A 25,035-nucleotide genomic window follows, 5' to 3' on the forward strand; every position below is an offset into this window, starting at 1 on the left:
GATCTTTTACTGCTCAGTGGAGACTCAATATTTCTGTAAGATTCCTGTTTTTCCTGAATATTCTTAATAGACATTACAATTTCACTGTAAGAACCAGATCAGGGGCCGGCTGGGTGGCGTAATGGTTAAATTCACGCACTCTGCTTCAGCAGCCCAGGGTTCACAGGTTTGGATCCTGGGTGCGGACTGACACACCGCTCATGAAGCCATATATGCTGTGGTGGTGTCCCATATACAAAGTAGAGGAGGATTGGCATGGATATTAGTTAAGGCACCATCTTCCTCAAGCAAAAAAAAGGAAGATTGCCAACAGATGTTAACCCAGGGCCAATATTCCTCTCAAAATAAAAAGAAAAAACTAGATTGATGGCATTCATCCCAAACAAATCAACCTTAATTCTAACGAGGATAGCAAATGTATAATTGAGTTAGTCAATCTAGTAGTGAAATTTAGTTTTAAGGCTTCTGTGATGGCAGCAAATGTTTTCCTAATAAGTACTAAGAGATAAGGCATCTAGTATAAGATCGAGGGAGTTGCTGCTATACCCAGATTCATGATACCAGGTGTTTTTGCACTGGTTGCCATGAATCTTTTAAGAATTTTAGCCATGGCCTGCATTCCTCATTCCCAACCAGAAGCAAAAGAGGATATTTCCTTTCTCTAGTGTGTGATAGTGTGAACATGAACTTTTTCTTGGAATTGGTCTAAATAACCCCAAAGTGAACCACCATCACTAGTAGGGATGTCAGTAAAATGAAATACACTAACATAGAGAATTGTGTACATATGCCTACAGTCTCACCCACATAATAAGCAATGGTAAATACAACTGGATCTACCCAAAGGTTTGATGTGGCATGTGGTTAGCATCAAAAGAACTGAAGGGACCTATACATCATTGTCACTTATATGTACCTTCAAGCTCTAGAAACTTATTACCATACGTGGTACTCCTTGAGAGAAGGGGTATAGATAAGCCATTCAAACAAGTAAATTAAAAAAATAAGTCGATAAGTGCAATTCAATTTCTTTTCCTTTAAATTACATTTTAAACAATACTCAATGCCCCCCACCCAAAAATATATACTGTGTATTTATATATTTATATATATAGTCTTAGACTATAAGGGTGAAAATGCTTTATAAAAGTCAATGAGAGCTCTCTGCAGCTTAAGGAGACACCCACTGCTTTTTTGCTCACTTCTACGTAGCCATGACAACTTCAGTCCTGCAAGCAATAGATTTGAAGGCTTAAAGCCAGAATCAGAATCAGACATCAGGTCGGACATTAGGTAAGAGGTAGCCTCTTACTTCTCCTTTCCTTAAGAAACAAGACTGAGAAGAGGAAGGAGAGGAGCAAGGGTTAATGCTCTGAAGGTCAAGCAACAATGCCTTGAAGGGGGGTGGGCAGGAGGGAAGAGGATGGGAAGAGCTCATGCAGTAGGGCTCACTCCCCTTCCTCTTTGATGCGCTGTTGCTTGTTGCGTCGAGCATCCATATCGAAGTTGAAATCATTCCACTCATCGCGGGGTGGGAAGGAGATGGTCTGGCGGAGGGTGAAGCGCACAGCATCAATAACACGCTCGCCCCGGGTCTCACTGGAGCCCACACTGACTGTGGAGGCACCGCTTGGGGTCCGCAGGAGGTGAGGAGGGGAGGAGAAGTCATGGAGCTGCCGGTGGTCCAGGATGCCCTTCCAGATGGCATGTCGGAATTGCTCAGGAATTTTTAGACTTGCCAAATCCTGTACAATAGGGAAGGGAGTCATGGAGAATTAGGACAAAGAGGCAAACTGACATTTAGTCCATATCATTTTGTCATTTCTCAGTGTTCTCATTTAATCGACCTGAATTTAATTCCTAATTTGGAAAATAAAATTAGCTCTCCAACAACCCTCGGCACTGTGTGTAACTAAGAACAAAGGTACAGCCTTGAGGTGCCGTCTCCGCTTGTGGATGACATTTCACCTATTCTCTACTGGTCTGAGTTTCTTCATTGGTAAAACAAGGATAGTAGTCAGATCAGAGGGCAAAATCCCAAAACAAAAACATAAGGTAAATGTACTCTGAATCTTAAATCTACTGGGCTCTAGTCACCAGAAGAAATGTAATAATGGAACGTCACCACTGCTTGAGTGAGGAGATAAGAAAAGATTACTAACAAGTACTGAACACTTTCCATGTGCCAGCTACTGAACTAATTATTTTATATTCATGATCTCCTTTAATGTGCAGATTAATAGTAGATATGATCACAGTCATTTTATAGATAGAAAAGCTGAAGGACAGAGAGGTTGACAAGTCTAAAGTTATACAACTAAGAGAATGACTTAGGGACTTAGCACAGCCACTGAGCCTAAAACTGGCCTAATGCCCCAAAGGTCTCTTGGCCTGTGGATAAATCAGGGTATCAAAATGCAGAGTGTGTGTCCATGTTCCATGGATGAGGGTAGAAGGCATTACAAATATGGTCGATCTTAACTCACTGTGGGGGCATCTCTTACATTTATCCGCGTTAGCCCTTCATTGGCTTGTTTAAGTGATGGCTCATGTTTTTATGGAGCAGCATGGCGGGCAGAGTCAGAAGATCTTGACAGAGAGTCTTATTCTGTCACTTACTGGCTCTAGACCTTCATCAAGTCAATTATTCTCTACTGGCCTCAGTTTCTTCATTGGTAAAATGGGATGCAATTCCTTTTTTGGGTCACCACATATTATAGACTCATATGCAAATGTGGATATGAAAGTATTTTGCAAATTATAAAGCACACTATATAAATCTTAACCATTTGTATTACTACTATGTTATGTTACTGTTAACTCATCCTTGCATCTTACAGGAGAAACTTATGAAAACTCCCCAATTTAACCACGTTCCTTTTCCAGGAAGGGATGCCAAATAACTCAGACTGGTGTTGAGAAACAAGCTGAAAAAGAGGTGTGTCTTTCCAGTAGTGAGCAGGAAGAAACTGAGGTGAGGATGCAGAAATTATGTAGCTTCCCAATATTTCCCAATTCAGAAATTTGTAGTATGGGTACTCCAATTTCCTATTCCAGCAGAAAGATACATCATAATCAAGGTAATCCACAAACAGATAAGTGAGCATAGCTCTTTATACTTCTGAAACTTTCAATAAACCCAAAACTGTTTATAAACTAGGCTCCACTAATCTGCATGACTGTGGACAGATTTTAACTGATGACTGACAGGTGGGAAAGCTGTGGCCCAGAGACTGGCACAAGACTCAGCCAACACCAGCAGAGATGAACTTGTGGAGAGTATCTGAAGATCCTAGTACCCAAGGGAGCATCCTGACACACTCTGCTGTGGGGACAAATGAACAAAAGGAAAATATAACTTCAAAAATACAGAGAAGGGACAAATTCCCTATTCCATCATGTAGGGCTCTCAAATACAGGGCCACTCTGTTCTCTTCAGGGGATGGACATCATTGTAAAGTTACCCGAAACCCATTAGAACTTACTCCTAAAGCTTTCTCTATAGTTTTCACTAAAAATTTATTCCATTAGGGAGCAGCAGCCATGGGTAATTTATGGGGTGGAGAGGGGTGGGCATAGGGGCAGCACAGCATATAGTTGTCACCACAGGGCTGGGGCATTCTCAGGCTGCAGGGGTATCTCTTGCATCGGTGCTCAAGGAAGGGGAAAAAAAGAGGTCCCAACTACAGAAGCAGCAGCAGAGGCACAGAGTATCTTCTTCCACCAGTCCAAGGGGCCCTCTAGAAGCTGGAAGAGAGGATAATAAACCCCAAAGAGAGCAGCATGAAGGTAGCCAAGAAGAAAATCAGATTGTCGTAAACCAGAACAATACGAGCTCCCATGTGAGCAGTGCAAGAAGTGGTGCAGGAAGCAAGAAAAAGTCCCCTCCCATCGAGCTTGATCCAAAAGACAAACCAAAGAATATCAAAGCCAGAAGGGAACAATTTTTAAACCCAATTTGATTAACTGAGACCCAGGAAGGCTAAGTGAAAACCCCAAGTTCTCTTTGCCACTAAAAAGCATGGTTGGAGCTTGAACCCATGACCACTGATCTCTCCCAAAGATCAGGAATGTGTGAGCCCTATTCTGATAGAATTGAAAATGGATGAATATATGGTTCGAATTGAGAGGAACAGCTTAATCCCCCTTAAGATCCATTCTTTGAGGAGATGCAGAAAAGGCCAATTAATGGGTTAAAGACTAGAAACTTACATCTCAGGGTCCTATTTCTGGTTCTGTCATCAATTCACCATGGCAAATGACTATATTGTCATCTCTCCATGTTTTTAAGTGAGAATAATATCACCTTCCTCCTGCTATCCTCTCTGGGGTCTTAGACTAAATAATGAGAATATCCTAAAAGTTCTCTGAATTCTTTAGAGATTATAAATTTCTTGAAGGTGGGAATTAGTTTCCTCTTTCCCATGCTGCATATAGTATGGATGCAAGAGACAATTTTTGACTGATCAGACAAGCTGGGGAAGATCGATGCTAGCTTCTCACATGTATAGGTTGAGGCCTGGGAATCTTTCTAATATGGTTGTGGGTTGCATCAACATTGAGGATTGGGGGTATGACAAAAACAATTTTTAAAACTAGGGGGGAGTGAGTTACAAGGAGGATGTTGCCAGAGGGAGAAAATGAAGAAATAAAAGTCAAGAGAAAAGTCTAACAGTTACTTACATCCATGGAGTAATGCTCAATCTGATAGATGGTGGTCAGCCCCTGGGTCGTGAAATAGTCCAGACATGATGAACAGCCCAACCTCGCTAAGAAGCTGCAGAGGGAAGAGGGAAGAGGAAAGAGGAAACAGAAAAAGAAAGTTCACCCCAACTGCATTGGCGAGATAAAGGGAAACCCAACATTTTGCCCTGGGATGCCCTACAGAACAGACTATGGGCAAATGAAATATACGTGGGCCTTGGATTTGAGTTTTGGAGATGATCAGTGACTTGAACGTTAGGTCTATAGAAATTAACATGAACTGGAAGGATTCCTGCAGAGCAGCTATTTCAAACGATGATCTGCGGGATTCTGGGGGTTCTGTATGAGTGCGTTAGGAGCCATTGCAGGGGGTGAAAGAAAGGAGTCCAGGGGTCAGGTTCCCAGCCCTCTTGCCTCCTGGCTCTTCACTTCAAAAGAGCATCTCTGCTTTAATTGTTTTGTTTTGGGGGTTTCTGAGAACGGTTCATGTAGCTAAGAAAAGATTATAGGCCACTATAGTATGAAGTCATTAATGCTTTTTGATTTATGTCCTCCTCAGAATACAGAACCTCTCTTCTTTGGTTTTGGTCTCAGACTAATGATGCCAACCACTGTCACAGAGCCAGATGCTGGGTAGGACAAGCCATGCAGGCTGCCATCTCTCTACTGCCACTACTAGTACTGCTGCATCAATCACAGGGAGATCAACGCACATTATTCCAACAGCCAAATGAAAGAACACTCTGCACATGAAGCAGGGCAGATGATGTGCACTAGGCATGAGATTTGGGCACCTACTCTTGCCTCTGTGAGAAACAGATCTTTCAGGCTTCATCTGTTTCTTTCTTCTGGCTATCTGAAATTCCTTCCTAGGGTGACCCATTGCCCATACGGCAAAGCACCAGAAGCCATCAGGTTCTTGAAAGTCTCTGTCATTTTTGCTAGCATTAAAACATTTTATGGACATCCAACTCCAAAATAATGATCCCACGGTGCCTGAGAGCTATGAGGCCTAGAGAGCAGGAAAGGGAGCAAGATAGCAAGTTTACTGCCCCTTGGGGAACCCCAGCCCTGAGCACCAATTTGAAGGCCACAACTGACTGTATAAAAACTGTGAGGAAGCAGGAGAGGAGTAAGTGAAGATGGGGGAAATAGGCATGAGAAATTATATGCCCATAAACTCACATTTTCACTTTTTCCCATGCTGACTATAGTGCTTTTACTTGATTAAACAATGCTGACCACTCCATTGATCAGAGATAATAGTGGCTGAACTTCAACCACAGAGTTGCTTTCTTTCTTTTCAACTGTGCTGTCAACTTTGACAGTGTCCACCCTCCACCACCCAGAAATGCTTAAGACAGGCCCCCAGGGGCACATGCTGTCGACTCACCTGACAAGGCTGCAATCTGTGGGGTACGGAGGTGGGGGGGTGCAGTGGGAGGTGGATGGCATGGAGAGTGGGGGAGGGAGGGCTTGGGTAGGGCTGAGTCCATTCATGTCTCCAGCCATTGGCATGTGGGTGCCCATCATAGGAACTGAACAGAAGCGGGAGGAACAGAGAGGGTTACTTCCATCATCACATACCAGCATCCCAAGGGTCCAGCTTGCCCAGTTTAATGTTACCAAGGGCATAATCTACCAGCTTTCCTTTTCAGTCTTATCTCTCACTACCCCCTTCAAGAACCCTACATCTCATCAAACAGAATAGTCACCAAACTCCAAACTAATTACAGACTTCTTGACCTCTGTACATTCTCTTAGGACAATCTCTTCGCACTCCTTTCTGTGCTTCTAATGCTCTGTCCAATTGCTCATTGCTCCTGATGTTAATATATTTCTCTTGGATTTGCCTTTATGGGTTGTATTTCTGTCTCTCTCACTAGACTAATCTCCACGAGCGTAGAGATAAGAAGCCGTACATGTCTAGATCCCCATAGACCCTAGCAGAGTGCCTGGCACAGAGCAGGTGCTCAGTAAACTTAGGTTAAGTGAACAAATGAATAAATCTGTGAATGAGAGAGTGACTTTTAGAGTATTTGTTTGGGAATAGGAGGATTTCTTGCAATATCTGTAGGGAACCATAAGCCTAATAAGGAAGAATGTAATTAAAGATTCCAGTTATTTCTTGTGATCCATTTCAGGATTGTATTTGGGAATACCACCAACACTGGTTTTTTACTAAACCATAAACTGTAAATATTTACTTTTGGAGAAGAAAAGCTTAATACCAACAAGATTTATGAAGTAAATTTTCCCTTCAGGTCAACTAAAGAGCAAAATAACATATCTACAAAAAGATGAATGTGATTTGCTTCTACTTTAGTGAGCAGTAGTGTGCCAAAGAGGAAACGCCTCTGCCACTAACTAGCCAGCTAAAGAGCACAGGCCGATGCTGTCTCGTTGGTTTCCCCACCGACTTTACTGATGACATCAAAGGATGATTGTAAAGTAAATAAGAAATACAAATAAGTAAATAATAGGAAAAAGTAGGCAAACTGTAAGATATGCAAATATGAAGGATCATCACCATTACCACTATTTTGTCATCCCAAGCAAAAAGCAGAGGACTCTACGATGCCACAAGAAAAAAAATAAAGTAAAAAATAAATGGATCCAATTCCTTTTGCTGTCTAAATAGCAGACCTGTCTGGGAGTCAGGTTTTGAGCTTTCTGACGCATTTATCACTCGTGAGAGAGCAGTCTGGCTCTGAAGTCTTTATTGCCACACCAGGCAGCCATACTACATAGGCCTCTATCTCATTAAAATAGGAACATGCGTCATCAGACCATAGACCATCAGCATCCTAGCCTCCCTTAACTTGTTTAAGAAAACCCAGTCTCTTCAGGGCAACACTGAAATGCTAGTTTAAAGGCTTGATCAAAATAATGAGGGATTTCAAAGGACAAGATTGAAGTACTGTTTTATGAGGGGGATTATAGGACCCACATGCAGTACTCAGTCTTCTGCATCCCTGAGGATATTATAGATCCTTCTACATTTTTACCATCTTTTCTTTCAAGTTTAGGTATCCACTTTGCTGGATTTAGGGCTACTGGACAAGATAATTATATTTACAGCAAAGCTACATACCAAACCATCATCCATTTGGAGGCCCAATGCTCACATTGTTCCTAAGTATATTTATTTGTACTTAGTTGCTATGAGAAATCTGTGTGTGAATCAGTAAAAGGGAAACTCCTTTCTCTATGTTGATTTTCTAATGACGGTGTATGAGATCGAGTAGATAGGTTAAGAAGGTCAAGACTGTAGGGACATAGAATCATAAAAGTTAAATGTTCAGAGTGATAATTTTGTGATCGGAAAACTGAGCATTAGAGCAGAGAGGTGACTGCCTATAGTTATATAGCTAATATTGCAATAGAGTCCAGATTGTAATCTATTTCTCTAGATTTTAAGTCCACCACACCATGCTACTTCCTACATGTTGGATACATTTCCTTTTGACTATCTCAAAGGATGTAGGAAGTGGGTCCCCATCCAGGTTGTCAGGAAGTGGACTGTTCTTTTCATCGAGATCCTTAGCCCTGCTAAAAGGAACAGCCTTCTCCATCTCTACCAATGTGTTTTGTAATGAACATACACCTCAAAAGCGAGAAAGAGTTCACTGTGAGAAACCCAAGCCACCTCAACTGTGTTCTGATCTATCCCACTGTTCCTCTCACTTAGCTTAAAAGCATCTTTTCCCCCATCCCAGAGCAGAGTCTTCCCCTACACTAGCCCTCTTGGTCCTTTAGATGTAGCTAAAGGGAGATGCTCTTACTGTTGGCTCCCATGCCATCAGGAATGGTGGTGGGAGTGAGGGCGTTGCGCTGCTGAGGGTTGATAAGCTGGCTCACGGAAGGCAGCTTGTTCATGCTGTTCATTTTGTTCAGAGGTGGGGAGCTGTTACCATATGAAGACTGAGACTGCATCGAGGTCCTAGGAACACAAACATGGGAATGATGGTGAGCATGGGACACTGAAGAGTGGGAACTGGTCATTTCCAACAGGTCTCAGATTAAAATATGGCCTTGAACTGCACACTTGCAAAAATATTCCTCCATGATCTGTGACAAGAAGCTATTTGTGTTTCCACTTGAGAACTTTTCCTGCCTAGGGAGGGATCACAAGGCTAATATCAAATCATATCTTTCCTGAATGTGTAGAGTACAAAGTTGAGTATCTTCCTAGAGCATCTCCTTTATGAGAGGGAAAGTAATTGCATCCTTTTTCCTCTGTTGTCTCTATCCTTTTCCCTTCTCTTGCCCTTCAACTCAAACAAGTTTGAAAATCAATGAGGGAAAATAACTGAGTGAAGACCTGAAGGCTTATGAAAGACATAGAGATGCCAAGCTCAAACTGCAGCTCGGGTATTTCATCTGTAGCTTCCTAGGCCATTTGGGATATGCAGAAAATAACTGTAAAGCCAATCAAACTGAGCATTTGGCAGCACACCCTGCTGTCATGCAGAGGCCCCAACATGGAAACACACTTTCTCAGCTTAAATGTTCATGGGCCATGAGAGAACTCATTGGAATGTCAACACCCTCTCTATGCAGGAGAACTCTGGAGCCCAAACAACTGTTCTGTTGTCTTTCCATAAGTCTCCTGGGAAAGAAAAAGAAACCAACAAATGTTTTCCATTCAGCATAACTTTAATTTGGAAATTTACTAGAATTGGTTTGTCATACTACGCATTATATTACATACAATATTTCCTACTTGACTACCGTTCCTGACGTTTTCTTTGAATATAGAACTAGTCATGTTTACTACACTCGGGGCAGGATACAGAGTTAGATAATCAAAGTTGCAGCCTTCCTCCAGCTATACTATAAGTCCCAGTGTAAGCCACTAAACATCCTGCCTTTGTTTTCTCACAACAAAACTATATAAACTACATACATATACACTTACTGCATGAATTAGATGTTAGAGGTAGGAAAAGTAATAAGAAATGGTCCCATCTTTGAGCAGCTCATAGAGTAGTGGATATACAGGGATAATAATTCCAACGTACCTTGTAGGGCTATGGTGGGAACTGAAAAAGATAAGATGAGGGAGAACTTTAGAGACTATTTGGTACTTACAGTGAGTAATTACTGTGACCATAGAACGAAGAATGAACTTTGAACATATTTCTAACCTATGGTGGGAAAAGCTCCCCTTTTACACTCCTCAAACAAAATGTATTATTTTGTTCCTGTTTGTCTCCTTCCTGCTACAGCCATATTTATATCAGAGGAGACAGAAAAAAAGTTTGTTTTATATATATATGTATATATAAAATACAAATTTTTAAGGCTGTATAAATGAACCCAGGTTCCAAACAAACTTGGTATGGTAATGTTTGAAAAAACGATAAAAAGTGACTTTAGCATTTGAGCGTTATAGTAGTACGCTTGGTCTTTGAAGCTGCCACTCTGCATTCTCCATAATCCCACAAAACAGAGAAGGCTCCATTTCATATCACTGAAGAGCCATAGCTAGAGGAATTCAAACAATATGCTGTGATACGTATTTGCATAAATGAGTATTGAGCAATTGTACATATTGTACAATAAATGAGTGATGTAAAATTATCAGTTCAGCTGCAATTTATAATCACTGCCTTTAAGGGAGGGGCCATTGATTTTTCTCTTTAGCCCTTCTCGAGAACTCACAATTATAGATGCATATTATATAAACAAGTGTTTATATAACAAACCCTCCAACTCTAAGATAATTCAGGTTACCAAGCTCTCCTTTATCCATTTTCTGAATGATTCTCACATCCCTGTGAAGGATGTTATGGTGTGGCAGGACAGGGATAGGCAGAAATCATTATGCCTATTATAGAGATGGGTAAATATAAGGCTCTAAGAAAAAATGTGCCCAAGTCACACATTGTTAAATGATGTGTCAAGAGGTCTCATGGCTCCTAGTCCAAGAGTTTTTTTTCTTTCATTCTCTGGTACCGTCCCAGAAATAAGATAGTCATGAGCAATAGGTTACAGAATCAAGAAATGGACGGAGTGGAAAAGAAATGTGGGAGAGTGAGATAGAGCAGGAAATAAGGGGTTCAGTAAAGGGAGCCCCTCCAGCCATCACCAAGCACTTCCAAATCTACTCCATCCCTGTGTAGAAACTTAGCATAAGAGTCAGCACATTTGGATGTGTTTAGGAACATCTATAAGTCCATATCAAAGTGTAAGAAAGCACAGGGCAAGGTAGCCAAGAGATGTTTTGCTAGGTGCTTCTTCTTCTAACTATCTTTGCCAACCCCAAAGTACCTAAGATGCCAGATCGTCCAGACTCCAGAGGCAGGTTGGTCCTCTGTAACCTAAAGAGACCTCTATCTATTTCTCCCATTCCCCTAAATCAATCAAAGGTACAGCAAGAGCTAATGGAAGCTTAAAACATTAATGTCCACCACTAGGAAAATAAAAATACATTTAAAAGCTTTGCACTTTCTCTAGACCCTCAGTTACAGCAAATGCCTTCTTCCAAATCGTGTTACAACGCGTTCCTCCCTTTGCCTTTGTGGTCTTTATTTTTGACCATTTTATAGGCCATTTATTATTTTTCAATATAAGTCAGCTTAACCATTTCTAGTTTTGAAGAGAAATCCTGGTGAAGTCAAGTCCCAGTACTTTAACAGCTTAGGCTTCTGTATACATTGCTACGAATAAAATTCACTATTTCAGAGCTATAAGTGATCTTTGGTCATCCAGGATTAGAAATCAATTTCCTGACTCCAAGTCTAGTGACTCTTCATGTGGTAAGAGAGTCAAAATTCTTGAGAAGACACAAATTCAAAGTCATCTCTCCCTTGCTAGGAATGCCTGGAATTCCACCACAGGATTCCCTCTTTGGTCGTAAATTTCCATTGTCAATTAAAAAGCAACACTCTTAAGTAGAATTTGAGATACCTCAGGGTAAATTTATTTCTCCAAACCATTTCTGAGGTGCAGAATCTGAGAGGGAAAAGGGAGACCGGGGGTAGAGCAAAAACTCCCTGGTATGAGGAAGGTCAAAAAAAGGGAAAACATGGAACATCAGAAAAGAAATTGTTCTTCCTCTCCATTTTGCCCGGTACTGCCCTGCCTGTAAGTTTTCTCTCCAGCTGGGCCATCCAGCTTCTAAAGACAGAGGGCAGCATGTATTCTCTAGCTAGATTAACCATAATTATAAAATACTGTCCATCAGTTCAAATATGTGCATTCAAATAAAAGTCGCCATAAACACATCAAAAACTTACATAAAAATAATGTTAAAGAAAAAAACTTCTGAAAGAAAAAGCAAATGTTTAAAAAAACTAAACATACTCATTAACCCTTCAAGGGGACTTGTGAATCAAAGTTATTATGTTAATTGAAAACACTGCAAATGTAACAAGATTATCTGATTTTGCTAATATACATTTATCTTAGACATAAAGACATTTTCCCTAAGTATTTTTTCTAAGCTGCTAAATTATTTTTATTTAGAGCAACTGTTTTTAAAGCTTTTAAAATTAATTACTCAAAGATCAGAACATACTGTAATTCTCTAAAAAAAGCATTGGACAATAGGTTCCGCTATAGATTTCTGGGTGAATATTTGCTAGTGTCTATGTCACAGAAGGCAAATTATTTCATAAATTTCAATTTATTTAAATTACTTTTAGTAAATTTGGCAAGTCCAGGTGTAAGTTGAGACTTGTTCAGAGGTGTGACGTTACAGCGCCCATCTCCTCACGATGAAACGAAACATTCCCAAAGCTAAAATATGTTTTCAAGTCAGTGTAGGCATTGTAATTTATTTTTAGCATTGATGACTTTGATACAGAGTATTTTAAATAAACACACCAAACACTAACAGAAGTGCAGACAGAACCAAATGATTGCTCTGTTTTTCTTATTCTCTACACGTACACACGATAGTTCAAACACTTAAATGAAAATATTCTAGTAGTTAAGGAATAAAAAAAAGCAAAAGAGACAGAAAAGAAAAACAGCAAGATAAACCAAGATGCAAAAGTTTATTGAAAATTAAAATCACACATCCGTAAAGCAACAGCCTCAATAACAAGAAATCATTGTTGTGGTGACACAGAATAAAGAGCTGGTGATCTGGTGTGGGGAGATAGAGGAAGGCAGGGATTTTTAAAGTCTTTATACTATTCTTTTAAAATATGTTTTTAAAACAGAAGGAAATAGATTCTCTAAATTCTTTGAGCCAAACAAGAAAGTCATCTACTCTATTTTTAATTTTTAGGTCAGGAGTGGTGATTTTAACACGTGTCTGCTTGGACAGCACTCAAAACCTAAATCTCCGGGGGGAAAGAGTTTGAGCAGTGTCTGCAATATGGCTAGTTTTATGCGGGGTTTGAGGGGTAGGAGCTCCAATCAAACAAATTAATCATCAATTTGGTGAGAGGACTTTGAACTCCATTTTGGGCTTTGAAGAATGATATATAACTGCCTGGAACAGTATCACTAGGGTGGTTTTACCCTCCCATCAAAATGACAAAATAGGTTTGCCCGCCTTGGCATCTAAACAACAGTTTTGGGGACAGGTCGGGTTTTCCACCAGCAAGGACGACTATCTTATCAGATGCTGACATACGGCGGCAGTGGTAGGATCTGATACAGCATTAATGAACTTTCTACCTACACAGGAGGGGAGGATACTAATAATGCAAGTTTTCAAAAAGAAGAAAAGAACATCCCCCACATTGGCTGTTTACAGTAATCATCACCTCTCTGCCCAGCAGTACACTTGACACCTTCGTTTGTTACTATTTGCAATATTCTTGCATGACCAGCATTAAAAGGGCCTGACTGAGTCCCTCAGTCACTTACAATTTACTTATGCACAGACAATAACAACTTTTTCTCCTTTTCTTAAAAAGACATCTTAAGTTTGAGACCTGCTCAATAGCTTCTTCATGAGTTTTCAGACACAACAGAAGGTAACAGAAAAGGGTTCCAAAAAACATCTTAATGCCCCTCTTCCCAGCCTGAGCCCCTCCCTCCCAAGAAACAACACAAAAGCTCACAAACACAGGGGTTCCTGACTGACCAACACTAGATCTAAGACACACAATCTGCAGAAAATGTCCTTTCTTGTAAAGTTTTGAGTCCCTTCAAAAGATTTTCTCACTAGTGGCTGTGTGCCTTTGAGCAGTTGGGTCTCTGAGCCAAACTGTCTTCAAGTCCTGCATACAAGGGCTGGATACACACACACACACACACACACACACAGGGAAACACAACAAATACACACGCTCAAAATACAGAGACAGGGCTCTATGGGTACACTGATCGGTTTGGGAGGTTGGAATGTCTAAAGAAGACGTCAGATTGTTTCGGAGTTTCTCTCCGGGGCTCCGCAAGTTCATTCCTGAAGCAGGCTGAAAGGAGACTGCAGAGGGGAACCAGAGAAAAGAAAAGATGAAGGCTTAGGACTTCATATATTCAAATCAATTGAATACAGAAACACATCCTCCTACCTTCATGATCATAGTATAGACAGAATGGCATGCCCTTAAGGCTATTTTTGCTCCTTCTTCTTTATCCTCCTTTAAAATTATTCAGAGGTGACTTCTCAAGCTTTTTAGGAAGAAGAAATGATATAAGGCGTGGTAGTCAACCAGAACTATCAGAATCACCTGTAGAACTTAAAAAAATGTATTTTCCCACTTAGTTTCTGAGACTAGGCTGGGGCCCAAGCATACATTTAAGAAGCTCCATGAGTGATTCAGTTAAGGACAAGTGAGACAAGGAAGGTCAAGGAACTCAGCACAGAGCTTGGCATATCGGACTCGATTCATTGAAAAAAGGAATGCAGAGACAAGAATTAACTTTAATATTTTGTAAATGTCATCCACCCAATTATGATACCTCATTACTGCTCCTGTCTCGCCTAACTATGAAGTATGAAGAAATATGGTCTTATCAGTCTGGGGGCTGTGTCATCATGCATTGTAAAGAACTATTAACGAGCATTTTGAATGTGCCCAGATGGAGATGGATAAATATCTTAATCCCTTCAGTCACAAATTTGCCTATAGATGCACATATCAAACTCATGAAAGCAACTTTTGCATAATTCAGAAATCAATTATGTTATAACGATGCCAAGAACAGATCAGTTTATTTTGCTAAAGGTTGTGCAACCCCACGAACTGTCTGGAAATTGTTTCCCAGATGGCTTTTGAATCACATTTGGTTACTCCTTGCAAAGAAACAAAGTCATTTTCAGTTGGTTAGTGCTGGGATTCAGTGAACCATCTCAGCAAGAATTGGTACCATCATAAAGAATATGCCAGAAATCAAATTAGTAGGGAAGCAATTTACTGCCAACTAAAGAAGTATAGCTTTGACTTCTTGTTTGGATGTTACATTTTAGGACGTCTCTCGGAGCAAGGACTGAATGAGACAACATGCAGAAGTCATGTTTTAGTTATGATATGAGCATATGGACCAAGGGAGTTCAAACTTTGAGACCTAGAACTGAGATCAGTTCTGCAATGAGGTGTGAGAACTTTGAAAAGTGATTTAATCTACCTTAGTTTAATGCATCTGAGTTTTTTCCTCATTACCAATTTGGAGCTAATAAATCTCTCCCCTGACAACCTCATAGCATAGCTGCAAAGTTCAAAAAGTATCACTGTGCAGACTGTAAAAGCTTGTGCAGTTCCATGACCTGTAAGCCTGAACCATGTGAATCTGCCAAAATTTACCTGTTTTTAATCTATGAAACTGGCCATTTCAAACAAATATTCTGGAAATGTGGACGATTTCTAAATCAAACTTAGAAACGTGGTTTATCACACCTTTCAGTGAGATAGAGGGAGATTTGTGTCCTTCGCGCTCTTCTACATTGAAAATCCTGAAAATATTGCTTGCTTCTCCCTTAGATACATAAATATGAGCAAAAGCTATCAATGTTCATGAAGAAAATCATAGACAAATGAGCTTAAGGAAATAAGACTTTACACTGAAACCACAAGGATAAATATCAACTGACAGATACAGAGTCAGGAAAGAGGGAATACATGCTTGCTTTACTCTTAGAATTTTTGTGATTAATGAAGCTGACCAGAACATTGCAAAGAGCTCTGTCTTCCAAATCTGAGTCTAGTCTTAGCTTTATTATGAACTGGCTATGAAATGACAGGTGTAGTTTATTAGGCCTCAGTTTTCCAATCATAGAATGAAGGGGTTAGAACTATGGTCCTGAGGATCCCGCTCTGCTCCAGTATCCTCTGACCTGTGTTACTAACAAGCCACAATCAACAAGTGATCATAAAGAAGAAGGAGACACTAAGGATGTCACATATTTGTATTAAAATTAAAATGAATTCATCCTGTAGAAACTCAAAAATAATTTTCCAGATGAAAGCAAGAATTAGGGTAGGTAAAATTTTAATAAAGTGATGTTGGTCTGAGGTCAGGATGGAAGCCAAGAAGGAGGATAAACTACAGAAAAAAGTGAAAAAGAAATAGCATTGGTCTACAGTATATAAGTCAAAAGATTGCTAAGTAGGTCTCAAGGGCTTCTTTAAAGCTGTCTTAAGAGTTAACATCTCTTGAAAATATGAAGGCGAGGAGTCTAGAGTTAAGAATGGGTCCAATTTATCTTCCTGCTAGATTCTGGCTTTATAAACATAACCCTCTATGTTTATACCAGTGTGAGCAAACCAACTAAAATCAAATTTCTTCATAAATGGTATAAAGCCTACTTATATCTATAACAATTTGATTCATAAAAACTCAGTGTAAAATTTACCCTTCATAAAGCCTATGATCATGAAGGTAATTGCGAAGGAATTTTTGAAAGAGGAAAACCATGCACAAAGGAAAAAGCAAGCAGAGAGAAAACACACAGCGGGAAACTAATAGAGTAAACTAAAAATATTGCATTGCCACCTTGTAGAAAGTGTATTCCCTTCCCACTTATTTTTCCTCTACTATAAAGAAAAGTACAAAATTGATTCCTTACCAGCATAAAATTGGTACTATGTTTTTGGAAAGGAAATCACAGGCTATTATAGGCATTTTCCAAGCTGATTTACTCTTTTCAAATGATTGCCAGGGAATTAGATTTCCATTTTTCTCTGTCTACTCATTCATGCTCTTTTTGGAGATTTACGTGAAAATAAAAGAGCTGAAAAATCTCAACTGAAGAATACAGCAACTGGAGAATTTACATATATCTATCATTGGAGACCCACGTATACATAATGTAACAAAGGCATAATTAGACCAAATGTCTATATTTGCAAAGATTTCCTTTTGCAGTCTGTTAGATTTCCATGCACAAGTTACCACAGCTGAAGTTAGCTCTTATCCACCGTGAGATAACAACTCAAACACATGCAGCGATGCTTTTAAACGGACACCACAGAGAACTAGGAAGCTACTAATTCTTCTCTATTTATCTACGGCCACACGTACAAAACAGTGAAAATAGATCTCTAAAACCTTTTGGGCTTTTTAATATAACACAATTTTCAGACACATTTTCTTCTTTGATGAAATAGATTGTTTTATGAAATACAAATTATAAATAAAATAATTTCCCTTGAGACAAATGCCAGCCAGGCAGACTGGATAAGTTCTAAGCACTGGAAAACTCATCATGTGGGAACAAAGGGCTGTGTATTTTCATGTACTCCAAGTAAACAAACACAAATAGTATACACCCCCAACAGACGGAGGTGGGTCCTCTTAGCATGTAAAGTTTCTAAAACTATGACACAAAACTATTCCCTTTATTGCATGATCTAGAGAAGCTGTTTAAAATTGTCCTATTAACTTAAATGATGCTGAGAATAAATTTCCAGAGCTTTCTTAAGATTCAAAAGGTGTTCTAGTTGGGAATTCACCATGAAATTGTAAACAATGGGAAGGCAGGAACCCCATCTTTCTCATCTCTATCCTTTACGTTTTCACATAGCAGATCAGTAAAAGTTTGCTACATGAATCAAGTCCAGTCTAAGCTGATGACGGGGTTGCATGATTAACCATATTTTGTGTCTGAATGGGCATGTCTAACTTTCTCAGACAAAAGAGATCTCTGTTCAAGGCTGTCATTTTGTTAGACACTGAAATGTCACCGTAAAAGATTTCCTGAAACCTTTTACTATCTTTCTACCTTAGAATATACATATTAGCTTCCAAATACTCCCATCAAAATATCTGAGCCTCAAGAAGCAACGAAGGAAGAGGCACTCATTTATCTAGAACAAGGATTGGCAAACTACAGTGAATGACCCAAATCTGGCCCAAAAGCTAAGAATGGTTTTCCATTTTTAAAAAGTGGGAAAAATTCAAAAGAGGAAGAATAGTTTAAGACAGGAAAATCAGATGAAATTTAAATTTCAGTGTCCATAAAATAAAGCTTTATTGTAACAGCCACTCTTATTTATTTACATATTGTCTGTGGTTGTTTCTGTGCTACAAAGGCAGAACTGAATTTCTGCAAGAGACCATATGGGCCAGAAGGCCTAAGATATTTACCATCGGTGCTTTATAGAAAAAAAAGTTGCCAATCCCTGTGCTAGATAGTCAGATATTCTAAACCACAACATTTAATAAATATCAATTTGATATGACATAACTTTTCTTGTTAACTGGAAAAAAGACAGGAAACTATCACAGAGCAACTAGTTCAGCATGAGTTACTGTATAATTCTTCTGAGGTCATTTTGGCTGAGCCAAACATTTCCAGAGTGAACTGAAGGCAACTTGAGAGTTTCTTAAATATCATGACATGCATATCTTGGGGAAGGCATATGTGCTCTGGGTCTGTAAATGATGTTACAGGTCTGTTTCTTTGATCCCTGTTGTATGATTTTATAAGAGCTAAATCAGCTTTGCATTTGAATATATTAACATAGTTCTATCTGTTATCTAAAAGATCTATAGGACTGGCAATGGGAATTTGTCTGCACCTTGAGTTCTAATTCTACTTTGGAATACTTGGTGTCCTCAAGGAACTTCCTGATTAAACTTTCCACTCAGCCTTACACATAAAACCTTATAATTACGATTTGCAAAATTTCATGCTAAAAGTATATGGTGAGATCTCTTTCAGGCAAAAAAGAGTCTTAAATGCTTAACTAGTCTAAAACCCTTTAAAAAGAGTCACTTCATTTCTATCCCTCTGCTGCCCACCCCACAGCCCGTAGCCCATAGGTACTCAAGGATGTTTCCTGACTATCAGAGATGCAGCCCCGCCTCCTCAACTGCATTCATGTTGATTAAAAAAAGAATAATGAGCCCTCTTATTACAATTTCCACAGCTCTCTCTCTATAGTAGCTAACAATATATCAGAAAAGAACCATTATTTATTGTTCATTCACATTTCTCTTGTAAAAGACAATCTTTGCCTTAGGCAAGATGGTTTTGGCTTCGTTTCTTTTTGCCTTAAGAGTAAAGTCAAATGTTTGAATTATTCAAATAGGCCAAAATATATACATTTTACATCTATCTACAGAGACTCTGGCAACGCTTCCAGTAGACACAATATCTTAATTAAGCTAACAAGAGATAAATCTTAACCACAGAAGGGTAAATATAAACAGAGATCTGATTCACCCACTTCCCTGCCTTTCACAAGAGCTATTCTGTTCTGGTTTGTCATAAAACAATTAACATCATCAAAGACCCAAGTGTCAAGGTAGAAACATATAAATAGGTTGTATGTATCTTCTAAAATGGTTGCAAAATCTGGCCCAATTTGTGTAAAAATGTACTGCATTTCTGGAAGACAACCCAGAGCAGAGATGCTAAAACATGGCAATATGATGCCACTTTGCCCTTCTGCATCCAGACATTTTCCCAGTAAGCACGCACTAGGTCTCAATCCTTCTTAGCACAGCACTCAAAGAAGTCACTTTATAGTAAAAGCTGCATGCTATCCCTAGTCTGTAACTGATTTCCCAAAAGATGACTGTATGTATCCCAGAAGATGTACAAGACAATTCATTGTGGTGAGGGAAGATTACACGTTTTCAAATATATACAATATTATTAGAATAGAGTGTGTACTCAATTTTCTATTATTGATAGATGTGTATGGATCAGGGGTATAAACGGCAGAGCTAACTGTTAGTGTGAGTCTCTTAATAATTTACCTGATACGGTTTGTATTCAATTTCAGAAGATAGGCAAAATTTCTTAAAGTGAAGGTGATAAGAAACATAGAAGTTTGCTGAAACTGAAAAAGGAGCCCCACACTAGCTCATCTGACCCTCTTACATTCTGCTGTCTCATAACCTCACCTTCTACATCACCCACCAATCACGCTATTGCTGATCCGAACAAATAGGCACTCTTGCGCCTCCTAAAATGACACATTGACACACTCACTGTTTCTGAAGTAAGTGCTGGTGCTGCTGCTGCTGCTGCTGCCTGTAGGTTTCAATCGTGTGCTGAGGAAGGTACTGCATGAGTTCCAGCGACTCTTTGATCTTCAACAGCATTTCATAAGTCTCACGGCCCCTCACCTGTGGAAGAGAGCAGAAGGAAAGAGAAGGAATAATGAAGAACTGCAGAGCTATCAGAAGTACAGTCAATCCTCACGTTTTGTGGATTCACTCATTTGTCTACTTGCTAATGTTTATTTGAAACCTGAAAATCAATACCCGCAGCACCTTGTGGTCATTCGCAGACATGTGCAGAGCGATGGAAAATTTGAGTCATCCATGCATGTTCCCAGCTGAGGTGGAATGAGATGTTCTGCCTTCTAGTTTCAGCTCTTATGTTACAAACAAGTCTCCTTTTAGTAGTCTATTTAGTGCCACATTTTTCACATTTTTGTGATATTTGCTTGATGAGTTGGCTGTGTAAAATGGCTCCCAAGTGTAGTGGGGAAGTGCTGTCTAGTGTTCCTAAGTGCAAGAAGACCACGATGTGTCTTATGGAGAAAATATGCATTCGATAAGCTTCACTCAGGCATGAGTTACAGTGTTAATGAATCAACAGTATATACTAAATAAGGTGTCTTTCAAGAGAAACACTCATAAACCAAGGTTTTGTATTGATCAATTGCTGAAACGCTGTAACCAAAAGCTCATAGGAACCGAATCCTGTATTTCCTCTAGGAGAAATGATTTCGTATTTGCTAGTACAGTGTTCACAATGGCGTGATAAAACATAGCTAGGGCAAATAACGAGCATTAACTCTAACTGTCTCTGGAAGGACAAAAGTTTTCAGCTGAGTAAAGTGTACTTCTCTCTTTAAGACACTCTCACACTAAAAAGTATGAGCAGGGCCAGGACTAGGGTGAGGCCAGTGGACACGCAGCGCGTTTGCAGGGCCCTGAGAGTGAGTGCCTATTGAAATTCTGCCCCCTGGACACACTTCACCTGCCTCACCCTTGTCCCTCCCTGAGTATGAGAGGCAGAGTTGGTCAGAATTCAGATATTGGAAGGATTTTCTCTACCTTTTGTTGGGTTAACTACTACTCATCCCAGATCTCAGATCACCTTCTCTGAGAATCCTGACCTCCCTCTTTCAGGCCGAGTTTTCCATCCTTCCTACATGCTCCCCCAGTCTCAGGCCCAGCTCTGCTGAAGCATTTATTTCATTACCTTGTAACCGTTTTCCTCCTCACTAGGAGGCAAGCTCTTTGAAGGTAAAAATTATATCACACTGATCTCTAAATGCTCAGGGTCTGGCATATTTGCCATTCAACAAATAACCAAATTTTGTTAAAATAAAAGAGTTTTTCTTTCTTCACACACTTCAGCTAAACTCCTTGGTCAACTCTTCACTAAAAAGACGTAAATGATTACAGGGTACCTGCTTCATTAGTACAAACTGAAATTTCATAAAAAAACAGCTTTTCAAGTGGTTCCTATCTCAGCAGCTGAAAACATTTTAGGTTTTTTGGAATATTTAGTATATCAGGAAAATGTTTAACTTAAAGTTCACTAGTCAGTTTCCATATGTAGCCTGGGAAAGAAGACACTGAGAATCTTAGTTCACTCACCGTCTGCTGGTTCTTACAGTAAGCAGCTTATTCCCCTGATGGACAATGCCCAAATAAGGGAGGGAAGCAAGTATGGCACACCCAAACCTGTTGAGGTGTTTCAGCTTCAATCGCAAGGTGGCAGCTCCCGGTCAAATCCCTTGGCCTTGCTTGTCTGTGCTGCATGTCAGTTTAGGTGGCATCAAGGGCCATCCTGATTACCAAAACTTTGCTGCCACTGTAGATGGCAAAGCCCTAAGGTAATAAGAATTCAACAAACTGCAATCCTAGTCTAAAAAAGGGCACCTTAGTGACCTTGAGACGATTACTCTTCCTTCTAGGAGTGAACATCGCTCTTACACAACAATTGGGCCGAGTCTTATGGCCATTCGCATATAATTGAGGATTCTGCCCTGCTGGGCTTTCTTTATAGCACTCCCTGAAAGAAATCACGGTTCATTCTCTATCATTGTTGTATGATCCACGTTGTGAACTCTTTCTGACAAAATTTTAGTGCTAAATTGCTATGGCCATGCTGTCGAGGATAAACTTCTTCTTGAACATGAAGGACAGATTCATTTTAAATATTTGACTAAGAAAAATTCTATTAGGAGGGTAGCTTTGACTGGGTGAGTAATAAGTTGAGGAGCACACACTACTAATATATTCCAAAACTGTGAAGGGAAGGGATAATTTCCTGATTTTGCAAACAATACATTCTGTCTTATCTCACTAGCCACCATCACCCCGATCTCATTGTCACAGACCATCAGAAGACGACCACAGAGTAAAAGCTCGCTCAGAGAAGGTGGAAATGCAGCAGTCCTGAAGGCCCAAGAGAGACTCACTGGTAAGTATAACAGTTCATCATCTGGAGATCTTCGTTTCTTGATGGACGTCATCTGGATGCCATGTGTGTTCTGACGAAAAGCTGGTGGAGGAAACATGCAAGTTTCATCCTGGGAACATTTCTGAGGCAATAATACATTTATTAAACAGACAATAGCACCAGCAAAACCCGTGAGATTAGTTTCCAGTTCTAATCATCCCTTTAATTGGTGATGATTGCTTTTACATTAAGCGTAAACCTAACAATAATAAGGTGGGGGGAAGGCGAGGCAGGACAAGTGAAAGGAAGAAATTCGAGATGGTGGGAAATGGCCTTTGGCCTAAGGAGTACTGCAGGAATCCCTAGGTCACACTGGCGTGTGTCTGTGAGCAGCTGTTAAGGAAAGGAAGATAAATTGGTCTGTGTTTTATTTTTCAGGTCATTTATCTTCCAAGGAGGTAAATGCACGTTGAAGAGGCTGTCTTGCCAATCCCTTCAGCCTTGTGCGTTCACCCCTCCCACGTTAGTACACACATCACACAACTTCTGACAAGCAGTTTCACTTTCCAGGACCTCAGTTTTCTCTTGGTAAATGAGTGAATTAAGCTCATAAATCCCTAAGATTTCCCAAATTAGAAACCACACCCAGGATCCAGGGTATAGAGATGATCCTTTTATCAAATTTCAGATGATCTGTTTTGGTTTTTTTTTTTTTTTTTTTTGCCAGTGGGGGGAAGATTAGCTCTGACCTAACATCCACTACCAATCCTCCTCTTTTTGCTGAGGAAGATTGGCCCTGAGCTAACATCTGTGTCCATCTTCCTCTACTTTATACGTGGGAGGCCTGCCACAGCATGGCTTGACAAGTGGTACGTAGGTCTGTGCCCGGGATCTGAACTGGTGAACCCCACGCTGCGGCAGCAGAGCATGGGAACTTAACCGCTACACCACTAGGCCAGGCCCAGATAATCTGTTCTTACTGAAAGTCATTCGTTTGTAGGTGACTGAGGTGCTCAGGGAAGAATATAGGAACTACGCTACCAGACAGACCCAAGACCAAAATTACAGTGGGGATCAAAGTTTTTACATGTATAGAATATAAATATATATATATATATATCTCATGTATATATATATATAAAAATAATATTTATACATGATTTCTTGAGGAATAATGAGAGAGAGTAAGAGACTAACAGACAAAGCAAATCATGCTAGACAAGAAGTTGATGGTGACTAGTTGTCATAGCATTCTGTTGTTCTGTAAAACACAATACAATTTCTCTTTCTTCTCGATACTAATCAGCAATAAGATTAAAACCTTATTTCATGAAATAAATCATAGTGTGGTGTACTTTAAAATACTTGTAGTGATATCAGGCTTATGCAAGGCACCTTCCAGAGTGAAATCTCACAAGTTAGAAGCACATGTGGATCAGTAGTTTTCAAACTTTGTTACCTGGAGGGCTAGGCCTCTGTGGGGGTATACCTCATGGGCAAGGTGTGGCTGTGAGCAGAGTGTGGAGCCCCAGACCACCCCCAAGTCCTGTGCCCTCCAACTAGAGCAGCTTTGCTTTCATCTATTTTGCATCGTGGGTTCCTTGAAATATTTTATTTTTGAAAAGAAGTTTGAAAACAAGTGACTAAATCCTTAGACTCACTACACATGAGGTCACTGATGTCCCAAGAGGGTCATATCTGTCACGTCCAGACTCAGTGAAACCCAGATCTCCATATTCCCCAGGCTATGCTTTGTGAAATGCATTCTTAAATCTCCCTGTTCCCACAGACTCATGAGGTAGGCAGCTGTTATTTTCAGCCCTCATGCTCAATAACAGAAAGATAAACTGATACCAATAGGCTGAGATATGGGCTCTCAAACTTTAGCTGGCCTTCGAGTCACCTGGAGGGCTTACAAATATCTATAGCTGGGCCTCAGACCCGGAGTTTCTGATTCAGCAAGCCTGAGAACTAAGAATTTGCATTTCTACCCAGTTTCCAGATGATGCTGATGCTCCGGGTCTGGGAGTCATATTTTGAGGATTGCTGGACTAAGAAATCCTCACAAAGACTACCCACTTTTGTAAAGCTGTAGTGCAACCCTGGAGTCCATTTCAGCACTTCCATCAATGTTATAGCTGTTCTCACCAGCTCTGAGGCCTCAATTTAGCCTTGCCCCTAAAGCCCTTAGGTCTTATTATGCAGCTTCTCAAATATCCCTCACAAGCCCCCGTATCTGGAGAAGACTCAACCCTACCCCATTTGGCCACTACAGCTACTTACGGCGCTTCGTACCATCGCCGTTCTTTGTGCTGTCCGACACTTGCTGCTTTCTGATACTGTCTTCATCAGCCTTCCTGTCTCTCCCTGGGCAAGCACAGATCCGGGCCTCAAAGCAGCGTCGGCCCAGGACTTGCCCACTAGGAATTAGAGAAGAGGGGAAGAAAGGGTTAAATTAAAAGAATTTTAAAACTTCCCTGGAGTGCTCCCATTTCCACTTCTGACACTGACCATCACCAGTGCACCACCACCAGCAGCTCAGTCATGGC

The 25,035-nt window shown here is 40.1% G+C and overlaps 1 protein-coding gene across 6 annotated transcripts in view; it reads right to left on the reverse strand.

Annotated features, from left to right (window-relative positions):
* Nucleotides 1–286: 286 nt before the first annotated feature.
* The window catches only part of TP63 (tumor protein p63), a 93,882-nt gene continuing 69,133 nt past the window's right edge, over nt 287–25,035 (reverse strand). For 2 of the 6 annotated variants that reach the window (XM_046658612.1, XM_046658616.1), the window contains exons 6-13: nt 24,770–24,906; nt 22,506–22,588; nt 20,054–20,190; nt 9,729–9,749; nt 8,490–8,647; nt 6,098–6,242; nt 4,684–4,777; nt 287–1,745 (exon numbers count right to left, since the gene is read on the reverse strand). In XM_046658612.1, the coding sequence (XP_046514568.1) occupies nt 1,449–1,745; nt 4,684–4,777; nt 6,098–6,242; nt 8,490–8,647; nt 9,729–9,749; nt 20,054–20,190; nt 22,506–22,588; nt 24,770–24,906 (1,072 nt within the window). In that variant the 3' untranslated portion in view covers nt 287–1,448. The remainder of the gene's footprint in view (nt 1,746–4,683; nt 4,778–6,097; nt 6,243–8,489; nt 8,648–9,728; nt 9,750–20,053; nt 20,191–22,505; nt 22,589–24,769; nt 24,907–25,035) is intronic. The other 4 variants (XM_046658613.1, XM_046658615.1, XM_046658614.1 and 1 more) reach the window with 4 other exon arrangements.

This window comes from Equus quagga, chromosome 4 (assembly GCF_021613505.1).
Source record: "Equus quagga isolate Etosha38 chromosome 4, UCLA_HA_Equagga_1.0, whole genome shotgun sequence".
Taxonomy (NCBI): Eukaryota; Metazoa; Chordata; class Mammalia; order Perissodactyla; family Equidae; genus Equus; species Equus quagga.